Source organism: Oncorhynchus tshawytscha, linkage group LG12 (assembly GCF_018296145.1).
Source record: "Oncorhynchus tshawytscha isolate Ot180627B linkage group LG12, Otsh_v2.0, whole genome shotgun sequence".
Taxonomy (NCBI): Eukaryota; Metazoa; Chordata; class Actinopteri; order Salmoniformes; family Salmonidae; genus Oncorhynchus; species Oncorhynchus tshawytscha.
Genome location: NC_056440.1, coordinates 65,974,759 through 66,000,971, shown reverse-complemented (window position 1 = coordinate 66,000,971; position 26,213 = coordinate 65,974,759). Strand labels below are relative to the sequence as shown.

Genomic DNA, 26,213 nt, shown 5'->3' with positions numbered 1-26,213 from the left:
TACAATATTTGCACATTATTCTTTTAAAAATACTTCAAGCTCTGTCAAGTTGGTTGTTGATCATTGCTAGACAGACATTTTTAAGTCCTGCCATAGATTTTCAAGACGATTTAAGTGAAAACTGTAACTCGGCCACTCAGGAACATTCAATGTCGTCTTGGTAAGCAACTCCAGTGTACATTTGGCCTTGTGTTTTAGGTTATTGTCCTGCTGAAAGGGGAATTAATCTTCCAGTGTCTGGCGGAGAGCAGACTGAATCAGGTTTTCCTCTAAGGTAAGAATAAATTAGCAGGTTTCTGAACAGGAGTCTGATAAGGATGTTTGTAGAAAACTTGTTGTGGAAACAGTTTCCTATATACACACACCTCTGTTTTGGGCTTTGTGTTATTCGCTAAACAGGTCGTGCCCTTTATACTTAAAGGGTTGCTCATACAAGGATATAATCGTTTTAAGGATTTTGCCTGTTCTTAGCTCCATTCCGTTTATTTTTATCCTGAAAAACTCCCCAGTCCATAAAGATTGCAAGTATACCCATAACATGATGCAGCCACCACTATGCTTGAAAATATGCAGAGTGGTACTCAGTAATGTGTTGTATTGGATTTGCCCCAATCATAACACTCTGTATTCAGGACAAAAAGTTATCTGCTTTGCCACATTGTTGGAATGTTTTACCTTAGTGATTTGTTGCAAAAAGGATGCATGTTTTTGAATATTTTTATTCTGTACAGGCTTCCTTCTTTTCGCTCTGTTAATTAGGTTAGTATTGTGGAGTATCTACAATATTGTTGATCCATCCTCAGTTTTCTCCTATCACAGCCATTAAACTTTGTAAGTGTTTTAAAGTCACCATTGGCCTCATGGTTAAATCCCTGAGCGGTTTCCTTTCCCTTCGGCAACTGAGTTAGAAAGAACATCTATCTTTGTAGTAATTGGGTGTATTGATACACCATCCAAAGTCTTCACCATGCTCAAAGAGATTTTCTGTGTCTGCCAATAGGTGCCCTTCTTTGCGAGGCATTGGGCTACTACATGATACTCAAATTTTCACTAAACCCATCATGAGGTTCCTACAACCAAGCATATTAATTAAAGTTTGCAACGTAGGTACACACAGGTGGAGAGACAAATATCAGGTGACAGACAGTGACATTCAATATCGCCTTCCACACGCTTGCCTGCATCTAGCTGATATAGGATGTAATCATTAGTCCAACAGTTGCAAACAAGAGTTTAGATTGGACAAATGAAGGTATGTTTATCCCTGTTTTGTTCTGTTTGCTTACGTTTAAGATTTTTTTTTTCAAAAGAATCGGCAGAATGAATACACCCCTGATCACGAGTAAACACAGATCACATTATAGCAGCCACGTTGTATTCCTTCTTGCATCTATGCGCTCTCCTCCTCTCACCTCTTCCCTTCACTTGTGGACTTCAATGCAAACACTGTATGTGACCAGGCGAAAAAACCTTTCCAAGCCAAACCGCTTGTCACGCCCTGACCATAGAGATCTGTTTATTCTCAACTACTCACCACATTTCATACACTGCAGTCCTAGCTAGCTGTAGCTTATGGTTTTAGGATGAGATTAATTCTCTGATCCTTTCATTTGGTGGACAACATTTCAGTTCATGCTGCAAGAGCTCTGATAGCCTGGAGGACGACCTCCGGAAGTTGTCATAATTAATGTGTAAGTCTATGGAAGGGGGTGAGAACCATGAGCCTCCTAGGTTTTGTATTGTAGTCAATGTACACAGAGGAGGACAGAAACTATCTGTCCTCCGGCCACATCATGGTCCTACCCTACAGAGTGCTGTTGAGGCTACTGTAGATCTTTGCAAAATAGTGTGTTCTTTTAAAAAACTTTTACTCCTTTTTCTCCCCAATTGGTAGTTACAGTCTTGTCCCATCGCTGCAACTCCCCTACGGATTCAGGAGAGGTGAAGGTCAAGAGCCTTGCGTACTTCAAAACACAACCCTGCCAAGCCGCACTGCTTCTTGACACACTGCTCGCTTAACCCGGAGGCCAGACACATCAATGTGTCAGAGGAAACACCGTCCAGCTGGCAACTGAAGTCACCTTGCAGGCGCCACAAGGAGTTGCTAGAGCACGATGGGACAAGGAAATCCCAGCCGGCCAAACCCTGCCCTAATCCGGACTACGCTGGGCCAATTGTGCACCGCCTCATGGGTCTCCCGGTCACGACACAGCCTGGGATCGAACCCGGTTCTACTTGGAAAGAAAAGGGTTCTACCTGGAACCATCAAGGGTTCTTCAAAGGGTTCTCCTATGGGGACTGCCAAATAACCCTTTTAGGTTCTAGATAGCACCTTTTTCTAAGAGTGTCGCATCACCCTAACCCTAATCTTGGCATATGCCAAATATGGCTCCTCCACCTCTGAATTCCCATTCAAACCCTGGTGATATCCAAAATGAGAGACACAATGCTATTATCACCAAGAACAGAGATGGCACAAGGCAACAACACAAGGTAAACTACAGTACGTCAACCTAAAAACACAAGACACTTTTAACTAAAGCTGTCAACACATAGACCTATTTTCATGCAGTACTTCCACTAGATTCCTGCTCAAGAATATTGACAAGATGTTGCAATGTCAAAGGTGATTATTTCAAAAAATGAAAAATAAGGAAAGGCTTTTATTGAATCTCACAAATTTGCACAAATTCCAGGCTCCGAGGCATCAGCCTAATCCGAACTTGTTGTTACACAATCCACTAAACTCTGCAGGTGATTATGTTTCACAGCATTCAATAGTCTACTGTGAAGTGATTAAAGCCTGTCTCTCTTGGACTGGTGATAATCAATCTAACCTTCATACACTGGCTATTTATCCAACCAGAACATTTACTGCATATGCAGAAAATTAATAAGAACTGGAAATTGATAAATACAATGAATAGTGTCATGATATGCACAGAATAGGGAGAACAACAAGGTGTGTGTACAATTTCCTTTGAGATTATCAGGAAAGGTTATGGATGAATGTGATTTGCAAGCAGCTTTTTATTGGTTTGTGTTGCACTGCATTAGCAAAACAGAGATCTCACAGGCATGCAATATTGTCTTTGTGAATTAAACAGTTTCCCCAGGGCAAGCAGATTTTAACAATTTGTCCAGTTCCCGTTGTGACACAGGGTCTTATAAATATTTATGAGGCTCAGAAGCTCTGCAGTTCACAGCACATTATAAGAAATAATATTGTTAGCAATCAGTTTCAGTATCTCTTATTCATCATGCACCCTGATAGCCGTTTTAGGCCATGGAGTTTAAGGCAGGAAACAAATATGCTCATAATAAACAGGAATAGAGGGAAGGCAATTTTCAAGTCAATAATCGAGTAATATAGCAATCATGCGGCTTTCAGCACGCTTTGCCTTATGATTCTCAACATGAACACATTCCAAGCTTACTGAGCAGAGAGGAGCAGCATATAACTATCAATATATTCTACCCATTACTTTCTATTCTTCATAAAACAAAGGACCTTTGGAAATTCAATTTCAATAAAGTGTCCTATATTTGCAATGAAAAGAGGTTCCAAGGAGATGAAACCACTGTGCAGGCAGAATGTTATGAGAACATCAGACCACATGGGCTATTTTCAGTTGTAAGGGCCAGACAGAAAGAGGCCAAGTGACCATACCTGGAATAAGGTGCAAGTAAAACAATTATAATAACACACAATCTGGACCTTCCACTTTCTGATCTGTACAGTAGTACAGGTACAGTAGCAGCCTATAGAGGAATCTGGAAGAGACAGTCATTTCGTTTTTATTGCTTTTAATATTGCATTTTGCATTATACATGTGTGACTGTCACTAAAACAAATCGTTTTACCTTAATTCATCACTGCCAACAAAGGTTGTCACACTCAAATGATATTTGCATCTGCTAGTCCCAAACGACAAAGGACAACAAAGAGGACAGTCCAAGGGACAGTAATGTACGTTATTCACAACCAAACCGCTAGTTAGCTGTGCAAGTTTCCATGGAAATCTGGGACATTCACTCCCAAAACAAACACTGGTTCACGCCTCTTCGTGGCAATGTGTACACTGTGATTGGTTCTAAAGACAACGCGCTACGCAAAATCATTGCCCGATTGGCTAGTATCTCTGTTGGAAGTGGAACTGACAGGATGTGCAGGTGCAGAAGCGGGAGATGGGGGCTTCCAGGCGGGTAACCTTAGAATGTGGTGACAGCGGATAAAAACGGATCATAAGTTTACCATTGCATTTATAATGCAAAGAAGAAGGGAGACTTTCACTTGCTGAACGACATGAGGTTGATTAAATCTGTGCAAGGCGCCTCATAAAGCCACTTGGCATACCCGAAACCGAATGAAATGATAAGCAGCCGGAGTGCAACAGGTAGCTAGCTAACGTTAGATATTATGAAGACAACACAACTAACTCTGTTGATGTTAGCTAGCCAGCTAACGGAATTAGCCAAATAATTATCTAGATATAAGCTAACGTTACCTATTTGACCATCAAAATTAGGTGACCTCGTAGTCTTTCAAGAAGTTGATACTGCCTGTGGGTTTATAGCCATATCCTGGAAAACACTTGTCACTGTTTGTCAGATTTGTAATGAAGGTTGTGCCTCAGATAGGTGCCTGCTGTTTGTGGGGTTAGCTAGTTCTAAATGTAATTTAAATGCATTAGCCTGAATTTTTAATTAACTAAACATGTTATACAAACGTGTGGCTAAACCTCCCTTTAAAGGGATATTTTCTATCTTTCTCAATGCTCTCGTTTTGCTTTCTCTCCATCTCGATCTGGAGTTGGTTCAATCTAATCCAGAATATGACTTGGTCAGAAGTGAGATAAGGAAGATTGGTGGTGGTGTTGTGTAAACATCAATATGAATTAAATGGACAGCACCACCTCTATCAAGATCATCCTCCAGGTCAAGGCTACTCTGCAGCAAGATATGATTTATTCTCATTTCTTTTTTCATTACTTATATTCCTTTCCATAATGTCAGAAGATTTTGATGCAGCTCACTCACACATACCCACAAATAGAGTTGTTTTAAACCTCTGAGTTTTTTTCAGTTGTTCTTTGCCCCAAATCTCACCTGCTCCTTTGGTGCACAGTTTCTCTTTATCTGCCATTGTTCTAACTTATTAGTTGTTGGAGTGAAATGTGTTTTATAGGCCGCTCCTCAAAGGGAGACTATGCTGCTATGCTCCCTAGATTAATTACTTCTGTTAGAGAGAATATAACAAGGCATTGTGGTCTGAAGCAAGGGACTCTGGGTAGGTTTTTTCAGCACATAATTAAAAATGATGAAGTGAAAAACAAGGGCTTTACGCACCTGAGGATTCAGGTATGTTATTAAAGCCATTTATTGTGTGGGCTGCTGCACTTCTGGACAGTCACAGTCCCTATGAGAGTAGCTGACGAGCATCAGTGGCCAGCTCAGACACCGATCCCCGTCTGAAATCTCATCACTGTTTTTTTTCCGGCGTCTCTCTATACATAGTACTGTAGGCAATGTCACAATTTTCAGTTTTAGTTAAAGGTTTGTCATTGTGAGACATGGTGTCCATGCATCAGTTGTGTTCATGGTAATATGTGTTTATTTGTGTTGATAGATTACCGGTCTGGCTTAGGGGATCATGGCTACTCCAGAGAGACTCAGCGGCCTGCTGAGATTCAGAAACTCCTTGTGGAATTCCGGACCCTTTACCACGAGCGCCTTCGACGCATTGACCAATCGGATGACAGCCGGGAGGAGGCTCTGCAGGTAAACTGGTAATGGCGGTGACACTCCTTGGATGTGCTCGGGCAAGTGTGTTATTTCCACTAATGAACTGATCTAGCAATGTGATGCATATGTATGAGAATAAACTAGAAAATGGTTAGGCCTACATTATGATGCAGACACTTAGTGACAGGCCTTTTATGGCGTCTGTGTCTGCTGGCCCTGCATGTGAAGTCTGAGGAGGGACAACAGACTGGGCCTGACAAGGGCAGGGAGGAAACTTGGTGTTTTAGAGACTTGTAATGCTATTAGCCTAGCGCATGGCTGCTAAAAGGTATAGTGCCATAATGAAAGCATGACAGGTTGATCAATGTTGTTAAGAGAATTACTGTCTTTACATCAAAAAGCTTTTTGGGTTATTTTTTTAACTATCCCATTAAGTGGCTTTTATTGAATATCTTTACATCTCGGGAAAATGTACCTTTTAGCCAGTGCCTTTTAGCCAGCTCATCAGTAAAAGTGGAATAAATTTCCCTACATGTGCATGCTCTTAGTCCTTGTAAGTCTATTACTAATTCATTTTTCTTCTCCTCAACATTTAAAGATGTGCTATTTTTCATATTCATCTCCACTAAAGAATGATGAAAGCGATGAGGATGAGACAATTCCGCTGCTCTCTCTCTCCCTCTGTGCATGTCATGTCAGTTGCTATGGGATGGGGTTGGCTGTGTGGCTGGGGGGGTGGCTGCACACCTTGAGGACTGGGCTTGATGACGGCTGATGAAAGTTTTAGTGAGCCAAGGCTGTCTCTTTGACTCTACTCACCAGAGGAAAGCTCCTTCTCTCAGAAGTATCCTCTCCAAGACAAAGCAATGGCAGAGTTTGGAAACAATACAGCCACTCATTTTAACTGCATTTATCCTCGGTTTGGGGAAATCCTGTTTGATTCACACGGCCTCTGACAGCCTCGGGTCTGGAAACACAAAACAAGCCTTTTAGAACTCTCTTGTCAAGGGTTCAAAGAAGGACTAGTACAGTATATCAACATCTCTATTGCCTATCCTATAATAGTGTTTTGAAAGCAGGGAGCTAAGAGTTTAATTAAATTACATAGCATACACTATCTAATTTACTTGATAATTACCATCAGAGGGGTATGTCAAACTCATTTAGGTATTTTCAAAATGAGCTCTCTCCAGTTCTGTAAGTTCAAAAATGTTTAACTTATTCTGTAGTACATACAGTGCATTGGGAAAGTATTCAGACCCCTTGACTTTTTCCACATTTTGTTACGTTACAGCCTTATTCAAAAATGTATTTAATATTTTTTTCCCCCTCATCAATCTACACACAATGCCCAATAATGACAAAGTGAAAGCAGGTTTTTAGACATTTTTGCACATTTATTAAAAATAAAAAACACAAAAACGTATTTACGTAAGTATTCAGGCCCTTTGCTTTGAGTCTCGAAATTGAGCTCAGGTGCATCCTGTTTCCATTGATCATCCTTGAGATGCTTCTACAACTTGATTCGAGTCCACCTGACGTAAATTCAATTGATTGGACATGATTTGGAAAGGCACACATGTGTCTATACAAGGTCACCCAGTTGACAGTGTATGTCTGAGCAAAATCCAAGCCATTAGGTCAGAGGAATTGTCCGTAGAGCTCAGAGACAGTGTCGAGGCACAGATCTGGGGAAGGGTACCAACATATGTATCTAGCATTGAAGGTCCCCAAGAACACAGTGGTCTCCATCATTCTTAAATGGAAGAAGTTTGGAACCACCAAGACGTCCTAGAGCTGGCCGCCCAGTCAAGCCTTCCAGAAGGACAACCATCTCTGCAGCACTCCACCAATCAGGACTTTATGGTAGAGTGGCCAGACAGAAGCCACTCCTCAGTAAAAAGCACATGACAGCCTGCTTGGAGTTTGCCACAAGGCACCTAAAGGATTTACAGACCATGAGAAACAAGATTCTCTGGTCTGATGAAACCAATATTGAACTCTTTGGCCTGAATGCCAAGCGTTACGTCTGGAGGAAACCTGGCACCATCCCTATGGTGAAGCATGGTGGTGGCAGCATCATGCTGTGGGGATGTTTTTCAGTGGCAGGGACTGGGAGACTAGTCAGGATCAAGGGAAAGATGAATGGAGCAAAGTACAGAGAGATCCTTGAAAACCTGCTCAGGACCTCGGACTGGGGCGAAGGTTCACCTTCCTTTGGACAATGACCCTACGGACACAGCCAAGACAACGCAGGAGTGGCTTCGGGAGAAGTCTCTGAATGTCCTTGTGTGGCCCAGCCAGAGCCCGGATTTGAACCCGATCGAACATCTCTGGAGAGACCTGAAAGTAGCTGTGCAGCGACACTCCCCATCCAACCTGACAGAGCTTGAGAGGATCTGCAGATAAGAATGGGAGAAAATCCCCAAATACAGGTGTGCCAAGCTTGTATCGTCATACACAAGGAGACTCAAGGGTGTAATCGCTGCCAAAGTTGCTTCAGCAAAGTACTGAGTAAAGGGTCTGAGTACTTATGTGATATTTCCATAAATGTGTATATATATATATATATAATCTAAAAACCTGTTTTTGCTCTGTCATTATGGGGTATTGTGTGTTGATTGATGAGGGAAAAAAACAGTTTAATCAATTTTAGAATAAGGCTGTAACATTTCCAAAATGCCCTTGACCTCTTTCCAAATGCTCTGGAAGCCTAGAGTAGACCCATGGCCTGTAAGGACCATTATTGATGGGTTGTAGACTGTACCCTGCTCTCTGCCTCAGTACCAGTATGTGTGTGGAGGTGTCTCTTGGACCTTATATCCCCTCCCAGTCCCTGGTCCCAGTGGGCCATTTATCTGGCCGTGTTGAGAAGCCCCAACAGCCCTGAGTGGACCCAGTTTAATGGCATTCTGCTGTTTACAAGTGACCGTTTTAGCCACCATTTAGGGAGTGTAAACAGTGGTCCACATTGTAAAAAAGATCCCCTCCTCCCCCTTTCCTACCACAAAGACCTCAGTCACCATGCTTTTATCGAGTAACATCTCTTAACCTGACAGAGACTGAAGAGTCGAGCTGCTCCCCAGTGCATTGTGGGTACACAAGCATGTTGGCGATATGAGGTTTCTCTTTGACCAATAGAAGGACAAGCCCAGGCTTGATCAATTTATTCTAACACTCCAAACCTCACAGCTAATCCTAATCTGTTACCTACGGTGTTCCATCTGCAGGGAATAACAGAGAGGAGCTATGTGAGGTCTTTGGCTTTACTGGACATTGTGTGATGTGACTTCTTCCACATTTAAGAAAATAAATGATTTATTACTATGTCTCACAAGTGCAGTTATGATCCAGTGGTGTTGAGCGATGCCATCCATTCAATATCTTCTCAAGGAAGATGGGGGTTTGGAGAGGGAGTGTGTAAGTGAAATCCTTGAAAAGACTGCTTTAGCAAAGGCCGCACTCCCTGTCAATCCACAGGGATCCTGATGCTTCTAAAAATGAAATGTGTGTGTGTGTGTGCTCACTCCTTAGGAGACAGAGGAGATGTTGAGAGAAGGGTGTGATGAAGAACTGTCTGTTTGTGGTGGGCTGATGTGGCAGACGGCGTGCTTTGGGTGATACTTGATCTGATGTTAATGTGCTGCCGTGTGTGAGGGAGGGAGGGGAGTGTTTGACTGAGTGGAGAGAGGGAGAGAGGGGAGATGGGAAGATAATCCCGTCTGCTTGATGAGATTGAAGGCTGGGATTGATTGATCGCCTAATCATAGGAGGAAATGGGCCTGAAAATGAATGGGACACTGCCCTTGGCTTGCTGTGGAGCTGGTTGGCTGGGTTGCAGTGGATGTTAGCTGCAGCAAGACATGGCCTTAATGTGCAAGGGAGCTGATTTCATTTGTGTCTGATATACAGTTATACGATCCTGGCTAAATGATCAAATAAAAAAGGAAGAGGGGGAACATGGAAGGGGTGTAAATCAAGCCTTATTGCTGGAATATTACTTTTTCATGCCGTCTGAAATGGATGCTTTGAGAAAGGTGAAAGAATAAAAATCCAATATGAATTTGAATGTGGTGAGGCTGTGTGGTGGCCGAGATAGCCAGCCGCTGTCCTGGATGCAGCTGGGTGGCTGGCTATTGGTGTTATTGGATTATTATTTGTGTCATTATGAGGTTTGCATTATCTTCCTCATGGCCAGGAGATTTGTTTTGTAAAATTGCTCACAGCTGGGAAGCAGGATTATACACCTAAAATATATTCTCTCTTTCTCATTTTCTCCCCCTCTTTCTCACCCCTCCTGCCCTACCTTCCCTCACACTCTCACCCTCCTCCCCCCTGCCAGACTCTCGTCTTCTCATTCTTTCAAACTGAGGGAAGAATTACTTAACAGAAAGGGGAACCTTTGATGTTGGCAGGACCCATGTTGGTACTCTCAAGGAACCTAATGCTGCTCCTCTCATCTATTAGTCACAGTAAGGACTCCCACATGCGTCTTTGGGGCTAGAGAATTAGCCTAGTGTTTGAAGGGGGAGGGCCTTTCCATGTACGGCCCTCAGTTCACTGGGTGTGTGCTGCCAGTGCCCATCACCACGGGCTGATTGAGCTGGTGGGCTGGGCTTTGCATCAGGGCAGCATCAAACCCACCTGTTTGTGTTCTGTTTAAGTGAGGCGGGGCACTTGTCACTTCCACTTCACCTCCATCTCCACTCCTATAAAAGAGGCTTTGAAAAGCAAATACCCTTCAGTCTGATGGAGCATTTATCTCCATTTCTACCTGACGGCCGACAGAGCCGTAATAATTCCTATGTGTCCATCCCGCACTAAATTATAATCTGGGTCCAAACTGTCTGGGCTGTTCTGCAGATAGTCGGCATGTTCCTGCATAAGAGTTAGTGTCAGAGCATCCATGTGTCTGGGCTGTGAAGATGCCATGTTAGATCAAAGGTGGCATATGACTAATAGTACCCCTGGTGTTAGCAGAGCTCTAATATGGGGGGGGGGTTGGATGTCATCTGATGGGTTTGGCCCGAACACCCCCTGCATGTCCTGCTTTATGATCAGAGGGGCTATCTGTCAGAGAGGGGATGGGGGCGGGACAGGAAAGGACACAACAGCAAGCGAGAAGAGTTGTCTCTGTCTCCCTCAAATACCTACCTGACTTTGCCTACCTGACTTTACCTACCTACTTTCAAACTTTCTCCAACCATCACTGCTTCCTTTGCTGTATTCATACAAAGTGATGCTTGAGAATATGCTGTATTTTTCTGAATGGATTTGTTTTAATTCCAACTGGTCACTCAGTCCTCCCTCCATAACACTGAGTGAAGGTGGGCAGCAGCAATCCATTTCAGTGTTGATATTCCAATAAACACCTAACAAAGGTCATGTCTGCTGTGCCCCTCTTCTCTGTCTCCCTCTAGAGCAAGGTGGGCGTGCTACAGTCGTTTGTGCGGGACCTGAGTGAGCAGAATGAGGTTCTGATCCAGGCGCTGGAGGCTGAGGAGGCGGAGGGCCGGGCGGTGGAGGGGAGAACAGCCAGCCTACACAAAGAGCTGGAGGTGAGTGATCAATGGCATTGATCAGCTAGTCAATCCAGAAGTCTATATCCTTCTCTGTTTACACCCTCAGTGCGCTGCTGTGTTAAACTGAGCGTGCTCTAAGCAGCCACCCCAGGGACCCTCTAAAAGCCCGCCTCACACCCGCCATTGATTGACATGACGATTAGCCTGGAAGCTGTTGACAGTGGGCTTGTTAGCCATCTTAAGCATTAATGATGATGGGGAGTGGTGGCTGCTAAGTTCAGGGTTACACTGACTATGGGGAAAGTCACATTCACATTCATAAATATATAGACAGCTGACTGTGTGTATGGATATGGATTGTCAAGGCTCATAGAATAAGCCTGGAGCTCGGCCATCAGTGGGCTTGCAGGTGAGTTCAGAACAAGGTAGGGGGAAACAACCTCATCTGAGTCTTTCACTGGGAACAGCTAATCAATTTAAGATTGATTTACTCTCAGGCCCATGTATTGCTGAACTTGTTCCTGCGCTGAACGATTGTTGAGATTTCCCCCAAATGTTATTAACTGGGCTTTTCATGCAAAATCAGCCGTATTCACTGTAGCTGGGCCTCGGGGTCGACACTGGAGCTGCTAACCACATGGTCTTCATTACAGGTGAAATTGTCATGGAGGCATCTGTATCACAGCTTATTAATCAGGTTTCATGCCTCAAAAACCTTTGGTTTGAGCACTTTCACATTTCTCCCATGAACAGTATAATGAGAGCGGCAATTTTGGTGAACAGAAAGTTGCTTTTGTAGAAATTGGTATCCCCTCCATTTCCCTGTAGACTCTATCCTGCGCTGTAAAGGAAGCTGACAGTAATTGAGTAATGGGGAATTATGAACTAGGACAATAAGAAAAAAGGTAAATGACTGTTTTTGTATTGGATTGTTAAAATAAGCCCAGGCAGAGTTTGGGAAAGGGTGTGCCTGTTGGCCAAGTCAACGTTCTCTTTGTCTCTCTGTGTAGCTGACTGCCCCAGACCTTTCAGTCATTTCATCTTCACAGGAATGGAATGTGGTTGACCTTCAACAGGCAGCATTACTTATTAAACCCTAAACGAATCGGTCTACGCATTCATTATAGCAGCACACTGAAGATAAGCGCGTAGAGCTTACATGCACTGTTGTATATTATTTGAACATGCTGGAAAGAAACTCAATGTCATTACACAATACTGAATGTAGCACATACTGTGTTTGCCTGTTGGGTTTGAATTGGCAGTGCTTTCTAAAGCTAGAGCTTAATTGGTGCCAGGTTGTTCTTGGCATTGGAATGTCTTTTTGTTGTTGTGCAGTTAGTCAACATTTCTCATGAATGTGTCTGTCATTTTGGCTGGTTTTAAAGTGTGGAATGCATGTATTGTGGTCCTCCTTTGTGAATCAATCACAGATCGGGGGTATGTGTGTGTGTTGAAGATAATCGAGTGAAGTGTGTGCAGACACCACCACCACAAGCCTCAGCTCCAACCTCAAACCTGTTTCTTCTTTTATGCGTCATTTATGGCCTGTAAACAGTTTGTTTAAAGGAGTTTATAGATGATTTCTAAGAGTTCCCCCAGCGCCCCCAAATGTGTGTGGAGTTAAACAAACGCTTACCTTAATAGATAGCCAGTAAGGGCTGCTATGAGTCTAGGACCAGGCTGGGGGGAGAGCTGGCTGACGGAGGTGGTTTGAGGTAGGTTAGAGCTCGTGCCACAACAAAGCCACTGATAAGCCATGTGCTCACTAGCACAGAATCATTTTAACTGATAGAGTTCCTCATCTGTTTTCACTGTATTGTTTTGTCACTTCCTTCAGCCTCCTTTCTTTCTCTACTACCAGATAAAACCTAGCCTGTCTTGGTCAGCATTTTAAAAGTTGTGGCGCCTCTTTTCAAGATTGGCTTTAATCTTTTGCCTCTTCCTTGTCACCTTGAAATGTGTGGAGCCTGATATGATAATGATGTGGACCTGTCCAGGGTATTAGAGTTAAGCTGGCTGATTAGGCTGCCCATCGATCAGTCTATCACTCAGCACTCCGCTCCATGCTGGCCAGACCAGGGCAGCTGGCAGGGAAGAAACACACTGCTACTCTGAAGGACAGGTGCCACACGCACACACGCACACACGCACGCACGCACGCAAATAAAACCCCCACATTTTTTCATGAAGATGGACAGCCTTGAAGTTGCAAACTTTTTTTGCTTTCATGCTAGAAGAATAATATGCTTGTGGCAATCTTTTAAATCTATTGAAGCTCAAACATAGATACAAAATGTGTAGTACAATGTAGGTACAGAGTACAGTGTCCTGTAGCCTTTGTGCCTCTTATGCTTTTTCACACTTAAAGGTATGCTGGTATAGTATAAAGCCTTTTAAAAAGGTTTATTATTGTCTTTGAGAGTAGCGTAAGTTTTTACACTGGAGACATTTCCCTCATAATTGGTTTTCAGTTGCACAAAGCTTTGAGTTTCTTCCATCTCAAACTCTTCAAGGCAAGAGGCTAGTGTTGCCTGTATACCAAAACTTTTGTACTTTTTCGATACTAGATCATGAAAAATGGTGTTGTTACTTTCGGTACTTTTGTCAAAATGTGTCTCACAGCGGCAGCCGATATCCCCTTATAACGCGAGGCGCGCACCCCGCCTTGCCTGTTCCACTTAGCCTGCACTGGCAGTCTGAGCTGCATCATGTTAGGTCCCCACTCATGCTGCACAGAAGTTAACACACTTGAATAATGCGATACAGCATGTAGAAATTGTTCATTACTGTTTGCAAAACAATGTCCAAACAGGCTAGAACACTTTACAATGCAAGAAGGTACCGGTAGCTTCCAGATTTGTAGGCTAGCTTTCCTTACTAGCTAACAGCTAAAGCTAACATCAATTCACTACGCTAGTGCTTTGTTTGGGTTAATATGTGAATCACAATGCAAAATATGCTGATTGCCACTAAACTTTATTCATTCACGTATTCGGTCTCTCACGTCTCTTGTAAAGATGATCTATTGCCTTTTGGCTCATGAATGAATGAAGTCATTACTGGTTAAAGAGAGCGCACATTTTTTATAAAAGAAGCTACTTGCAAATGTTGTTAAGTACAAAACAATAAGATTGTCTGTAGCCCCATGAAATTAGCAAAAACAAGCACAATAACTCAATGCATGCACACACTCCTGTTGAATAGGAATTCACCTATATTGTAGATAAAGCTACATCTTGATTTACCCAGTTTATTAATAGAGATTTACCATTCAAATGAATGATTACTATTATGTAGTTAGATTGCTAGAAACAAATTCAAATTGATTGTATAATTGATTAATTAAATCATACGTGGCTGTAATGTAATGATATTGTACTCAAAAGTTTCCCAACGATTGAACTGAGCAGTAGCTGAGTTTTGGTATGGAGTATTGTTATACTAAACCTGGTAACTAGTGATGCACCGATATGACATTTTTGCCCGATACCGATATCCAATATTTTCCTTGCCAAAAAAAACCTATGCCGATAACCGATATCTACAATTTTAGCGGCCCTTTAAGCATTCTAGTACAGTTAAATAGTTAACACACACACATGGACACAGCGGTCTAAGGCACTGCTTCTCCGTGCAAGAGGCGTCACTACAGTCCCTTGTTCGAATCCAGGCTGTATCACATCCGGCCGTGATTGAGAGTCCCATAGTGCGGCGCACAATTGGCCCAGCGTTGTCCAGGCCATCATTGTAAATGAGAATTTGTTCTTAACTGACTTGCCTAGTTAAATAAAGGTTACACACACTGACAAAAGTTATTTGGGCAGTTACGTATGTCCCCATTACCAGTAAAACATAGTCAAAACCTATTTCTTTCATTTACTTGCTGTGCAGTGTCTTTGTTTATTTGTTCAGTCATTTCCTTCTCAACCATTCTATGGAATGTCGTTTGGGTCTTTGCATGTCAAAAATGATACATGTCAAATAACACATCTGTTTCAGTAGCTATAGTTAGCTAGATAACTATATAGCTAGGTGTCATTTAAAATAACCCTCATTTATATGACAGTTCTTATTTGATTAATGGTGGTCGGACCCATCTATGTGAAGCTAGCCACAATAAGGATTAGCCACAATAGTGGACTTTGCAGTTAGCCTTCAAAATAAAAGTATGGCATAATTCTACTATTTGTATTCATTTGCATTACTGTCAATGACATACATTTATTTTGAAGGCAAACTGCAAATTCCACTATTGTGCCTAATCCTTATTGTGGCTAGCTTCACAACACATAACCCGGTGCGGTCGAGCCAGATGAAGCTAGCTGGCTGCTTATAACGTTGGCTTTGGGCAACAGGGTTAAGTTGCTGACTAGCTATTTATTTTCATGAACTGAAGTTAAATTTCAATAGGCGAACAGCAAGTGGCAACCTAGCTAATACTTATTCACAAGGATTTCTAAATAATTTTTAAGAATAATGAAAATGACTGCAGTTTCTACTGGTCATTGTTTCCAGGCTGGTTGTATTGGTGCTAGCTAGGTACCAAGCAGAAGCTAGCTACCCCAGAAGTTGAGGTCGAATAAATTATGCTTTATTACCAACACGGTATTGTAAACACATTGTTCATGGCCGGTGTTTGCTTGCTAGTATGTATGTCATGAAGCTAATAGCAGTGATGCTATAAATGGGTAACTCCGGCAGGGCAACATCTGAAAAATAGCACACTTGGTAGTGTGTACCGGTGCTCGAACATTCGGCAAAAGCCAACATCACCCATGACAGAGAACAGTTGATTGTCAAGGGCAATAATTTCCATTATCTTGTCTTTAATGGATTTGGATTTAATGGATTTCGCCTTTGAGTTGTCTCGCTGCAATTCTCTCACTCTTTCAAATGACTGCTCGACTTGCTGACTGCTCGATCCACACAGCAGACATTGTGGGCTAGGTTAGGAATGCTGTGTTGCACGTGTAGCGCTACATTTTACGTGGCGTCAAGACGTCATGTATCTATGTTATATAGTTATTCACTGTAGCTTTGACATTGGTTTTGCACATCAGGGCTTTCAACTAGACATCGGCCGATACCGACGTTGGCATTTTTAGCTAATATCGTCCGATTCCAATATGTTCACTGATATATCGTGCATCCCTACTGTTAACGGTATCGAAGTCAATTCTGGTATCGTGACAACACTACAATAGGCTTGACAACAATGGCGTGAGTAGACAATGCAGAGAGCTGTTGGAGAATGGAGAAAATTGTACTGTTTTGCTTTGTTCTGCAAGCACAAATGCATGAATGGAATTAACCTAATTTAAATGTAGCCTTGACTCCCAATGTGTGAGTCAGTTATACAGCACATAAGGTAATGTAGACGATATATTTTCTCATCACCTTGTTGTTCTGTAGGATCTATAAAGCCTAGGCCTGCTTTGTATCCTGTAGTGATGGGGAAAAAATCTATACAGTTGCATATCGGGATATAATTTTTGACTATATATTGTATAGTTTTGACAGTTTTGCAGTATTATATTTGTTTTCAGCATTTTTTTCTCATGTCTCTCTACTTTCCCTCTGCAGCTGCAGGTGAGCAATATGTTAGGAAAATCGAATCGCAATAAAATCACAGTATCGAATTGCAATACATATAGGATTGTGAGAATCGCAGTACATATTGTATTGGCACCTAAGTATCGTGATAATGTCGTATCGTGAGGTCCCTGGTAATTCCCAGCCCTAGTATCCTGAGAAGTTTGGTTCACTGGTTCACCTTCATGAGTGTTTCTTCTGTTTCTCACCTCTCTGTCAGAAATTAATGGATTGTGGCTGATGTTGCAAAGATAGCGACAATGGAGAGAAAGCACTATGGGAACAAAAGGAAAGAAAAACTTGAAATTATTCAGGAGTGATACATACCTTGTCCTCTAACCTTTTGGAGAGAAAAACTCTTAGACTTTAACCTCAACGAAAAGGTTGTATGTGTGTTTGTGTTTTTTGTGTTTTTATGTGTATAGTTGTTAGGAGTGGCTGAGGATGAGAGGTAGTGTGAGGGAGAGAGGAGCAGGAGGATGAGGATTAGGGGAGAGAGAGAGAGAGAGAGAAGGGGGAGGAAGGGGAGGAGGGAGAGAGAGAGGGGGAGGAAGGGGGAGGAAAGGGAAGGAGGGAGAAGGGGGAGGAAGGGAAGGAGGGAGAAGGGAGAGGAAGGGAGGGAGAAGGCGAGAAGGGGAGGAAGGGAGAGAGTGAAAGGGGAGGAAGGGAAGGAGAGCGGGAGAAGGGGGAGGAAGGGAAGGAGAGAGGGAGAGGGGAGGAGGGGAGGAAGGGAAGGAGGGAGAGAGAGAGAGGGGGGGAGGAGGAAGGGAAGGAGAGAGAGAAGGGGGAGGAAGGGAAGGAGGGAGAGAAGGGGGAGGAAGGGAAGGAGGAGAGAGAGAGGAAGGGAAGGAGAGGAGAGGGAGGGAAGGGAGGGAGAGAAGGGGGGGAAGGGAGGGAGAGAGAAGGGGGGAGGAAGGGAGGGAGAGAGAAGGGGGAGGAAGGGAGGGAGAGAGAAGGGGGAGGAAGGGAGGGAGAGCGAGAAGGGGAGGAAGGGAGAGAGAGTGAAAGGGGAGGAAGGGAAGGAGAGAGAGGGAGAAGGGGGAGGAAGGGAAGGAGCGAGAGGAAGAGAAGGGGGAGGAAGGGAAGGAGAGAGAGAAAGTGAAGGGGGAGGAAGGGAAGGAGAGAGAGGTAGAAGGCTTTTAATCCAGGAACAGAGTCATTAAGGTTCACAGCTACAGAAAAGGCCAATTAAAGTTGAGTGTAGGCCTACATCTGGAGAAAAGCAGCGTTTGCTGCAGGAACCCAGGCCTTTTATCGGACCAGTGGGATCTCTCCCCAGTACACCTTGGGAATCATATCAACTGCCTGCCTGCCTGCCTTCCTGCCTGCCAGCAATCCCAGTATCAGTCAGTATGGACAAGATGTTTTTACATCAAATGAAATACATGAATGAATTTTTACCCTAGTTTAAGGCAATGATGCTTCAATACAGTACCATTAAACTAGCATAGTGTAGCTTATTTTAAACATTTAGACATTGTTTATCTTGTATAGTGAAATTAGGTTATCAATTGTTGTTTACCTTTGGTTTATCATTCTCATTTTTATGGAGTAAAACAAAGAGGTGTTGTCTCAATGTAAATGCACTGGACATTAGGGCTGGAGCTGGGAGTTGTAATTAGAGGTCGACCGATTATGATTTTTCAACGCCGATACCGATTATTGGAGGACCAAAAAAAGCCGATACCGATTAATCGGGCAATTTTTGTATTCATTTATTTATTTGTAATAATGCCAATTACATCAATTGTTTATTTTTTATTTCACCTTTATTTAACCAGGTAGGCAAGTTGAAAACAAGTTCTCATTTACAATTGTGACCTGGCCAAGATAAAGCAAAGCAGTTCGACACATACAACAACACAGAGTTACACATGGAGTAAAACAAACATACAGTCAATAATACAGTAGAAAAATAAGTCTATATACAATGTGAGCAAGTGAGGTGAGATAAAGGAGGTAAAGGCAAAAAAAGGCCATGGTAACAAGTAAAACACTGGAATGGTTGATTTGCAGTGGAAGAATGTGCAAAGAAGAGATAGAAATAATGGGGTGCAAAGGAGCAAAATAAATAATTGCAGTAGGGAAAGAGGTAGTTGTTTGGGCTAAATTATAGATAGGCTATGTACAGGTGCATTAATCTGTGAGCTGCTCTGACAGCTGGTGCTTAAAGCTAGTGAGGGATATAAGTGTTTCCAGTTTCATAGATTTTTGTAGTTTTGTAATTTTTGTAGTCATTGGCAGCAGAGAACTGGAAGGAGAGGCGGCCAAAGGAAGAATTGGCTTTGGGGGTGACCAGAGAGATATACCTGCTGGAGCGCGTGCTACAGGTGGGTGCTGCTATGGTGACCAGCGAGCTGAGATAAGGGGGGACTTTACCTAGCAAGGTCTTGTAGATGACCTGGAGCCAGTGGGTTTGACGACGAGTATGAAGCGAGGGCCAGCCAACGAGAGCGTACAGGTCGCAGTGGTGGGTAGTATATGGGGCTTTGGTGACAAAACGGATGGCACTGTGATAGACTGCATCCAATTTATTGAGTAGGGTATTGGAGGCTATTTTGTAAATGACATCGTCGAAGTCGAGGATTGGTAGGATGGTCAGTTTTACAAGGGTATGTTTGGCAGCATGAGTGAAGGATGCTTTGTTTCGAAATAGGAAGCCAATTCTAGATTTAACTTTGAATTGGAGATGTTTGATGTGAGTCTGGAAGGAGAGTTTACAGTCTAACCAGACACCTAGGTATTTGTAGTTGTCCACATATTCTAAGTCCGAGCCGTCCAGAGTAGTGATGTTGGTCAGGCGGGCAGGTGCAGGCAGTGATCGGTTGAAGAGCATGCATTTAGTTTTACTTGTATTTAAGAGCAATTGGAGGCCACGGAAGGAGAGTTGTATGGCATTGAAGCTCGCCTGGAGGGTTGTTAACACAGTGTCAAAAGAAGGGCCAGAAGTATACAGAATGGTGTCGTCTGTGTAGAGGTGGATCAGATATTCACCAGCAGCAAGAGCGACATTGTTGTATACAGAGAAGAGAGTCGGTCCATGAATTGAACCCTGTGGCACCCCCATAGGGACTGCCAGAGGCCCGGACAACAGACCCTCCGATATGACACACTGAACTCTATCAGAGAAGTAGTTGGTGAACCAGGCGAGGCAATCATTTGAGAAACTACGGCTGTCGAGTCTGCCGATGAGGATGTGGTGATTGACAGAGTCGAAAGCCTTGGCTAGGTCAATGAATACGGCTGCACAGTATTGTTTCTTATCCATGGCGGTTAAGATATCGTTTAGGACCTTGAGCGTGGCTGAGGTGCACCCATGACCAGCTCGGAAACCAGATTGCATAGCGGAGAAGTTATGGTGGGATTCGAAATGGTCGGTAATATGTTTGTTGACTTGGCTTGCGAAGACCTTAGAAAGGCAGGGTAGGATAGATATAGGTCTGTAGCAGTTTGGGTCAAGAGTGTCCCCCCCTTTGAAGAGGGGGATGACCACAGCTGCTTTCCAATCTTTGGGAATCTCAGATGACACGAAAGAGAGGTTGAATAGGCTATTAATAGGGGTTGCAACAATTTCGGCAGATCATTTTAGAAAGAAAGGGTCCAGATTGTCTAGCCCGGCTAATTTGTCCAGATTTTGCAGCTCTTTCAGAAGATCAGCAGACTGGATTTGGGAGAAGGAGAAATGGGGCGAGTTGCTGTGGGGGATGCAGTGCTGTTGACCGGGGTAGGGGTAGCCAGGTGGAAAGCATGGCCAGCCATAGAAAAATGCTTATTGAAATTCTCCATTATAGTGGATTTATCGGTGGTGACAGTGTTTCCTATCTTCAGTGCAGTGGGCAGCTGGGAGTAGGTGTTCTTATTCTCCATGGACTTTACAGTGTCCCAGAACATTTTTGAGTTTGTGTTGCAGGAAGCAAATTTCTGCTTGAAAAAGCTAGCCTTGGCTTTTCTAACTGCCTGTGTATATTGGTTTCTAGCTTCCCTGAAAAGTTGCATATCACAATACTGAATGAACACTTATTTTAACTTAATATAATACATCAATAAAATCAATTTAAATAATGAAACATGTTCAATTTGGTTTAAATAATGCAAAAACAAAGTGTTGGAGTATGTGCCTTAAGAAAATATGTGCCTTAATTTTGCTACTAGGGGGCAGTATTTTCATTTTTGGAAAAATAACGTTCCCTAGGTAAACGGGATATTTTGTCAGGACAAGATGCTAGAATATGCATATAATTGACAGCTTAGGATAGAAAACACTCTAAAGTTTCCAAACTGTAAAAATATTGTCTGTGAGTATAACAGAACTGATGTTGCAGGCGAAAGCCTGAGAAAAATCCAATCCGGAAGTGCCTCATGTTTTGAAAGCGCTGCGTTCCAATGCGTCCCTATTGAGCAGTGAATGGGCTATCAGCCAGATTACGCTTTCTCCGTATTCCCGAAGGTGTCTACAGCATTGTGACGTAGTTTTCCGCATTTATGTTGAAGAATACCCGTAAGCGGCTACATTGCGCAAGTGGTCACCTGATGGCTCCCATAGTGACTCTCGCGTAAAATACAGAGGTAGCCATTATTCCAATCGGTCCTACTGAAAAACTAATTGTCCCGATGGATATATTATCGAATAGATATTTGAAAAACACCTTGAGGATTGATTATAAACAACGTTTGCCATGTTTCTGTCGATATTATGGAGCTAATTTCGAATATTTTTTGGCGTTGTCGTGTTCGGTCGATTTCTCAGCCAAACGTGAAGAACATTGGCTATCTAACTGGGAGTCTCGTGAGTGAAAACATCCGAAGCTCATCAAAGTTAAACGATTTAATTTGATTGCTTTTCTGATTTCCGTGACCAAGTTACCTGCTGCTAGCTGGACAAAATGCTATGCTAGGCTATCGATAAACTTACACAAATGCTTGTCTAGCTTTGGCTGTAAAGCATATTTTGAAAATCTGAGATGACAGGGTGATTAACAAAAGGCTAAGTTGTGTCTCAATATATTTCATTTGTGATTTTCATGAATAGGAATATTTTCTAGGAATATTTATGTCCGTTGCGTTATGCTAATTAGTGTCAGATGATGACAACGGTCCTGTTCACGGGATGGGGTGTCACTAGAGGTTAAGAAAGCTAACGTTTAAGTTCCTTGCTCAGAACATGAGAACATATGAAAGCTGGTGGTTTCTTTTAACATGACTCTTCAATATTCCCGGGTAAGAAGTTTTAGGTTGTAGTTATTATAGGAATTATAGGACTTTTTTTGTTTTGTTTTTACCTTTATTTAACTAGGCAAGTCAGTTAAGAACAAATTCTTATTTTCAATGACGGCCTAGGAACAATGGGTTAACTGCCTGTTCAGGGGCAGAACGACAGATTTGTCAGCTCGGGGATTTGAATTTACTAGTCCAATGCTCTAACCACTAGGCTACCCTGCCCTCTCTATACCATTTGTATTTCATGAACCTTTGACTATTGGATGTTCTTATAGGCACTTTAGTATTGCCAGTGTAACAGTATAGCTTCCGTCGCTCTCCTCGCTCCTACCTGGGCTCGAACCAGGAACACATTGACAACAGCCACACTCGAAGCATCGTTACCCATGCAGAGCAAGGGGAACAACCACTCCAAGTCTCAGAGCGAGTGACGTTTGAAACGCTATTAGCGCACACCCCGCTAACTAGCTAGCCATTTCACATCAGTTACACCAGCCTAATGGTAGCCTGCTGCCTACCATCGCTCATTCAGACTGCTCTATCAAATTATAGACTTAATTATAACATAATAACACATAGAAATACGAGCCTTAGGTCATTAATATGGTTGAATCCGGAAACGATCATCTCGAAAACAAGACGTTTATTCTTTCAGTGAACTACAGAACCATTCCGTATTTTAACGGGTGGCATCCATAAGTCTAAATATTCCTGTTACATTACACAATCTTCAATGTTATGTCATAATTACGTAAAATTCTGGCTCAAACTGTTGCATATACACTGACTGCGTGCAATGAACGCAAGAGAAGTGACACAATTTCACCTGGTTAATATTGCCTGCTAACCTGGATTTCTTTTTGCTAAATATGCAGGTTTAAAAATATATACTTCTGTGTATTGATTTTAAGGAAGGCATTGATGTTTATGGTTAGGTACACATTGGAGCAACGATACGCACCGCATCGATTATATGCAACGCAGGACACGCTAGATAAACTAGTAATATCATCAACCATGTGTAGGTAACTAGTGATTATGATTGATTGATTGTTTTTTATAAGTTTTTACAAGTTTAATGCTAGCTAGCAACTTACTTTGGCTTACTGCATTCGCATAACAGGCTCCTCATGGAGTGCAATGTAATCAGGTAGTTAGAGCGTTGGACTAGTTAACTGTAAGGTTGCAAGATTTAATCCCCCGAGCTGACAAGGTAAAAATATGACAGGTAACCCACCATTCCTAGGCCGTCGTTGAAATTAAGAATGTGTTCTTAACTGACTTGCCTAGTTAAATAAAGGTGTAAAAAATAATAATAAGTAAATACATTTATATATAAAAATAAATAAAAATTGGCCCTAATTAATCGGCCATTCTGATTAATCTGTCGACATCTAGTTGTAATGCTACTGGAATGTTATTGGTTAGATGTATCTCATCTGTTCATCTATCTTACCGTACAGTAATGTCTGCTGTGGACTACTGCCTGTGGATGTTAGAGAACCTGCAGACCCAGCCTAGTCCTCCTAATCAGCCCTGATAACAGAGAGGGAGTGAATAACCCAGACTCTGTTTACTGAAACCCCTGAGCATCTATTCATATATTCATCCCAAACTCTCTCCTCTCCTCCCGGGCTTCAGCACAACTGGACCCAGCTGCTCCCTAGCTGTGTGTAGTCCAGCCCTGCCCAGTACCTACTGACTGACCACAGGGCTGGGTGAAGCAGGGTTGTGGGAGATCGCTTTCGTTTATTCAGATGAGTTCATCTGATTCATCATACAGTACTTAGAATCCCCCAGAATGAGAGCATATTCATTCTGTTGAGGTAAACAGGATGTTGAGTTGTCCCTCACACGCTCTCTGTATTAATGGATGTTGCAGGTAATTGGAGTAAAATGGGGCTCTGAGGGATGAAGTAGGATTTCCATAGGCTGTGATAGGTCTTGTCTGTGAAGAGCAGTTAAACTATGCGAGGTGGAGAGAGGTCATGTCGCGTGGGTGTTGATATCTTATGTTTGTGTTGTTCTAAGACAAGGTGTTTGGGTATTTTATATGTTATTGTAAGCAGCATGGAACATGAAGAGGCATTGGCAATGTCTACTACTCTCCATTGTGTGTGTGTGGATTATAGCAGCAGTAAACCCTACAGTGTCTCCTCTCAGGCCCAGCAGTTGTACCTGTGTGACAGGGAAAGCAGTCAGGTCGGTCCTCTTCCAACCAGCAGACCACCTGTGTTCAACACCCACATACAAACGCATACACACACACAAGGTATAACCAAAGGTCATCATGATAGAAAAGCCATACCTTGGCTTGGGCCTATTTTCCCATTTATTTGAGCCGTATTGGTATGTCTTCATTGAGTTTCACTCTCATTCCATATGGAGAATATTCTGCTCTTGTTCACAGGAGCTCTGGGTTTTTGTAGACTACCCTGGGTATAAACGCATGGATTATCTTCTGAAAGGTAATAGGACTTTCTCACAAAGTAGATTTGGAGACTTTTTCAGACCTCTGCTCCGCCTATCAAAGAACACAGAAATCTACATTACACAGCATTTTGCACGTTCAAGGAGATTTGTAAGACATTTGACAGCTCAGGTCTCTCCCTACTGTAGTGAAAGAGGCTGCTAATGGGCTTCGTAGTGTTGTGATATTGTGCAACCATGTTGGTTAAATTCTTGGGCTACAGCTATACAGGTTTGTAAACACCAGTGATACTTTTGTATATATAGTGTATGTGGACACCCCTTCAAATGAGTGGATTTGGCTATTTCAGCCACACCCGTTGTTGACAGGTGTATAAAATCGAGCACACAGTCATGCAATCTCCATAGACAAACATTGGCAGTAGAATAGCCTTACTGAAGAGCTCAGTGACTTTCAACGTGGCACCGTCATATGATGCCACCTTTCCAACAAGTCAGTTCGTCAAATTTCTGCCCTGCTATAGCTGACCCAGTCAATGCTGTTATTGTGAAGTGGAAATGTATAGGAGCAACAACGACTCAGCCGCGAAGAAGTAGGCCACACAAGCTTACAGAACGGGACCGACGAGTGCTGAAGCGGGTAAAAATCGTCTGTTGTCGGTTGCAACACTCACTACCAAGTTCCAAACTGCCTCTGGAAGCAACGAAGCACAAGAACTGTTCGTCAGGAGCTTCATGAAATGGGTTTCCATGGCCGAGCAGCCGTACATAAGCCTATGATCACCATGCACAATGCCAAGGATTGGCTGGAGGGATGTAAAGCTTGCCGCCATTGGACTCTGGAGCAGTGGAAATGTGTTCTCTGGAGTGATTAATCACTTTTCACCATCAGGCAGTCCGACAGACGAATCTAGGTTTGGCGGATGCCAGGAGAACGCTACCTGCCCTAATGCATAGTGCCAACGGTAAAGTTTAGTGGAGGAGGAATAACGGCCTGGGGCTGTTTTTCATGGTTCGGGCTAAGCACCTTAGTTCCAGTGACGGGACATCTTAACACTACAGCGTACAATGGCATTTTAGACAATTCTGTACCCAACATCAGTGCCCGACCTCACTAATGCTCTTGTGACTGAATGGAAGCAAGTCCCCGCAGCAATGTTCCAACATCTAGTGGAAAGCCTTCCCAGAAGAGTGGAGGCTGTTCTAGCAGCAACGGGGGGACCAACTCCATATTTTGGAATGAGATGTTTGACGAGCTGGTGTCCACATACTTTTGGTCATGTAGTGTATCTGAGGAAGACCATTCATTGGGAACTTTGTTGTATTGCATCATGTTTAGAGGTAGCAAAAAGTGATGACATTCCTTTTATATTCACTGCAACCCTTGTCCAACCCTGCTTGTCCTCCTAGATACTCACTGAGGCCTGGAGAGAAGTTCTGCCTCTGCCCACTGGTCATAACAGACCAGGGTTTATAGAGAACCAAATAAATAGATAAAGATGGAGTGTAAATTACACCTGGTTTCAGTGGGCTGCCTTGGAGGATAGAGCTGAACGAGCCTGCTGAGGTAAAAGGAGCTGGCTGTGTTTCTGTACAAGCAGAGAGAAGGAAGGCCTCCTGAGCACTATGAATAATGAAACAGTTGACTGCTCTGCAAAGATTTCACATGTCATAAAAATGGCTTTTTAGTTGCTGTTAGACCTC

At 42.9% G+C, this 26,213-nt stretch overlaps 1 protein-coding gene across 3 annotated transcripts in view; it reads left to right on the top strand.

Moving 5' to 3' along the window:
* Positions 1–4,155: 4,155 nt before the first annotated feature.
* Positions 4,156–26,213, top strand: part of LOC112264199 (centrosome-associated protein CEP250) — a 220,402-nt gene continuing 198,344 nt past the window's right edge. For 2 of the 3 annotated variants that reach the window (XM_042330937.1, XM_042330939.1), the window contains exons 1-3: positions 4,157–4,397; positions 5,630–5,781; positions 11,166–11,303. In XM_042330937.1, the coding sequence (XP_042186871.1) occupies positions 4,373–4,397; positions 5,630–5,781; positions 11,166–11,303 (315 nt within the window). In that variant the 5' untranslated portion in view covers positions 4,157–4,372. Of the gene's footprint in view, positions 4,398–5,629; positions 5,782–11,165; positions 11,304–26,213 lie in introns of all 3 variants that reach the window. The other variant, XM_042330938.1, reaches the window with a different exon arrangement.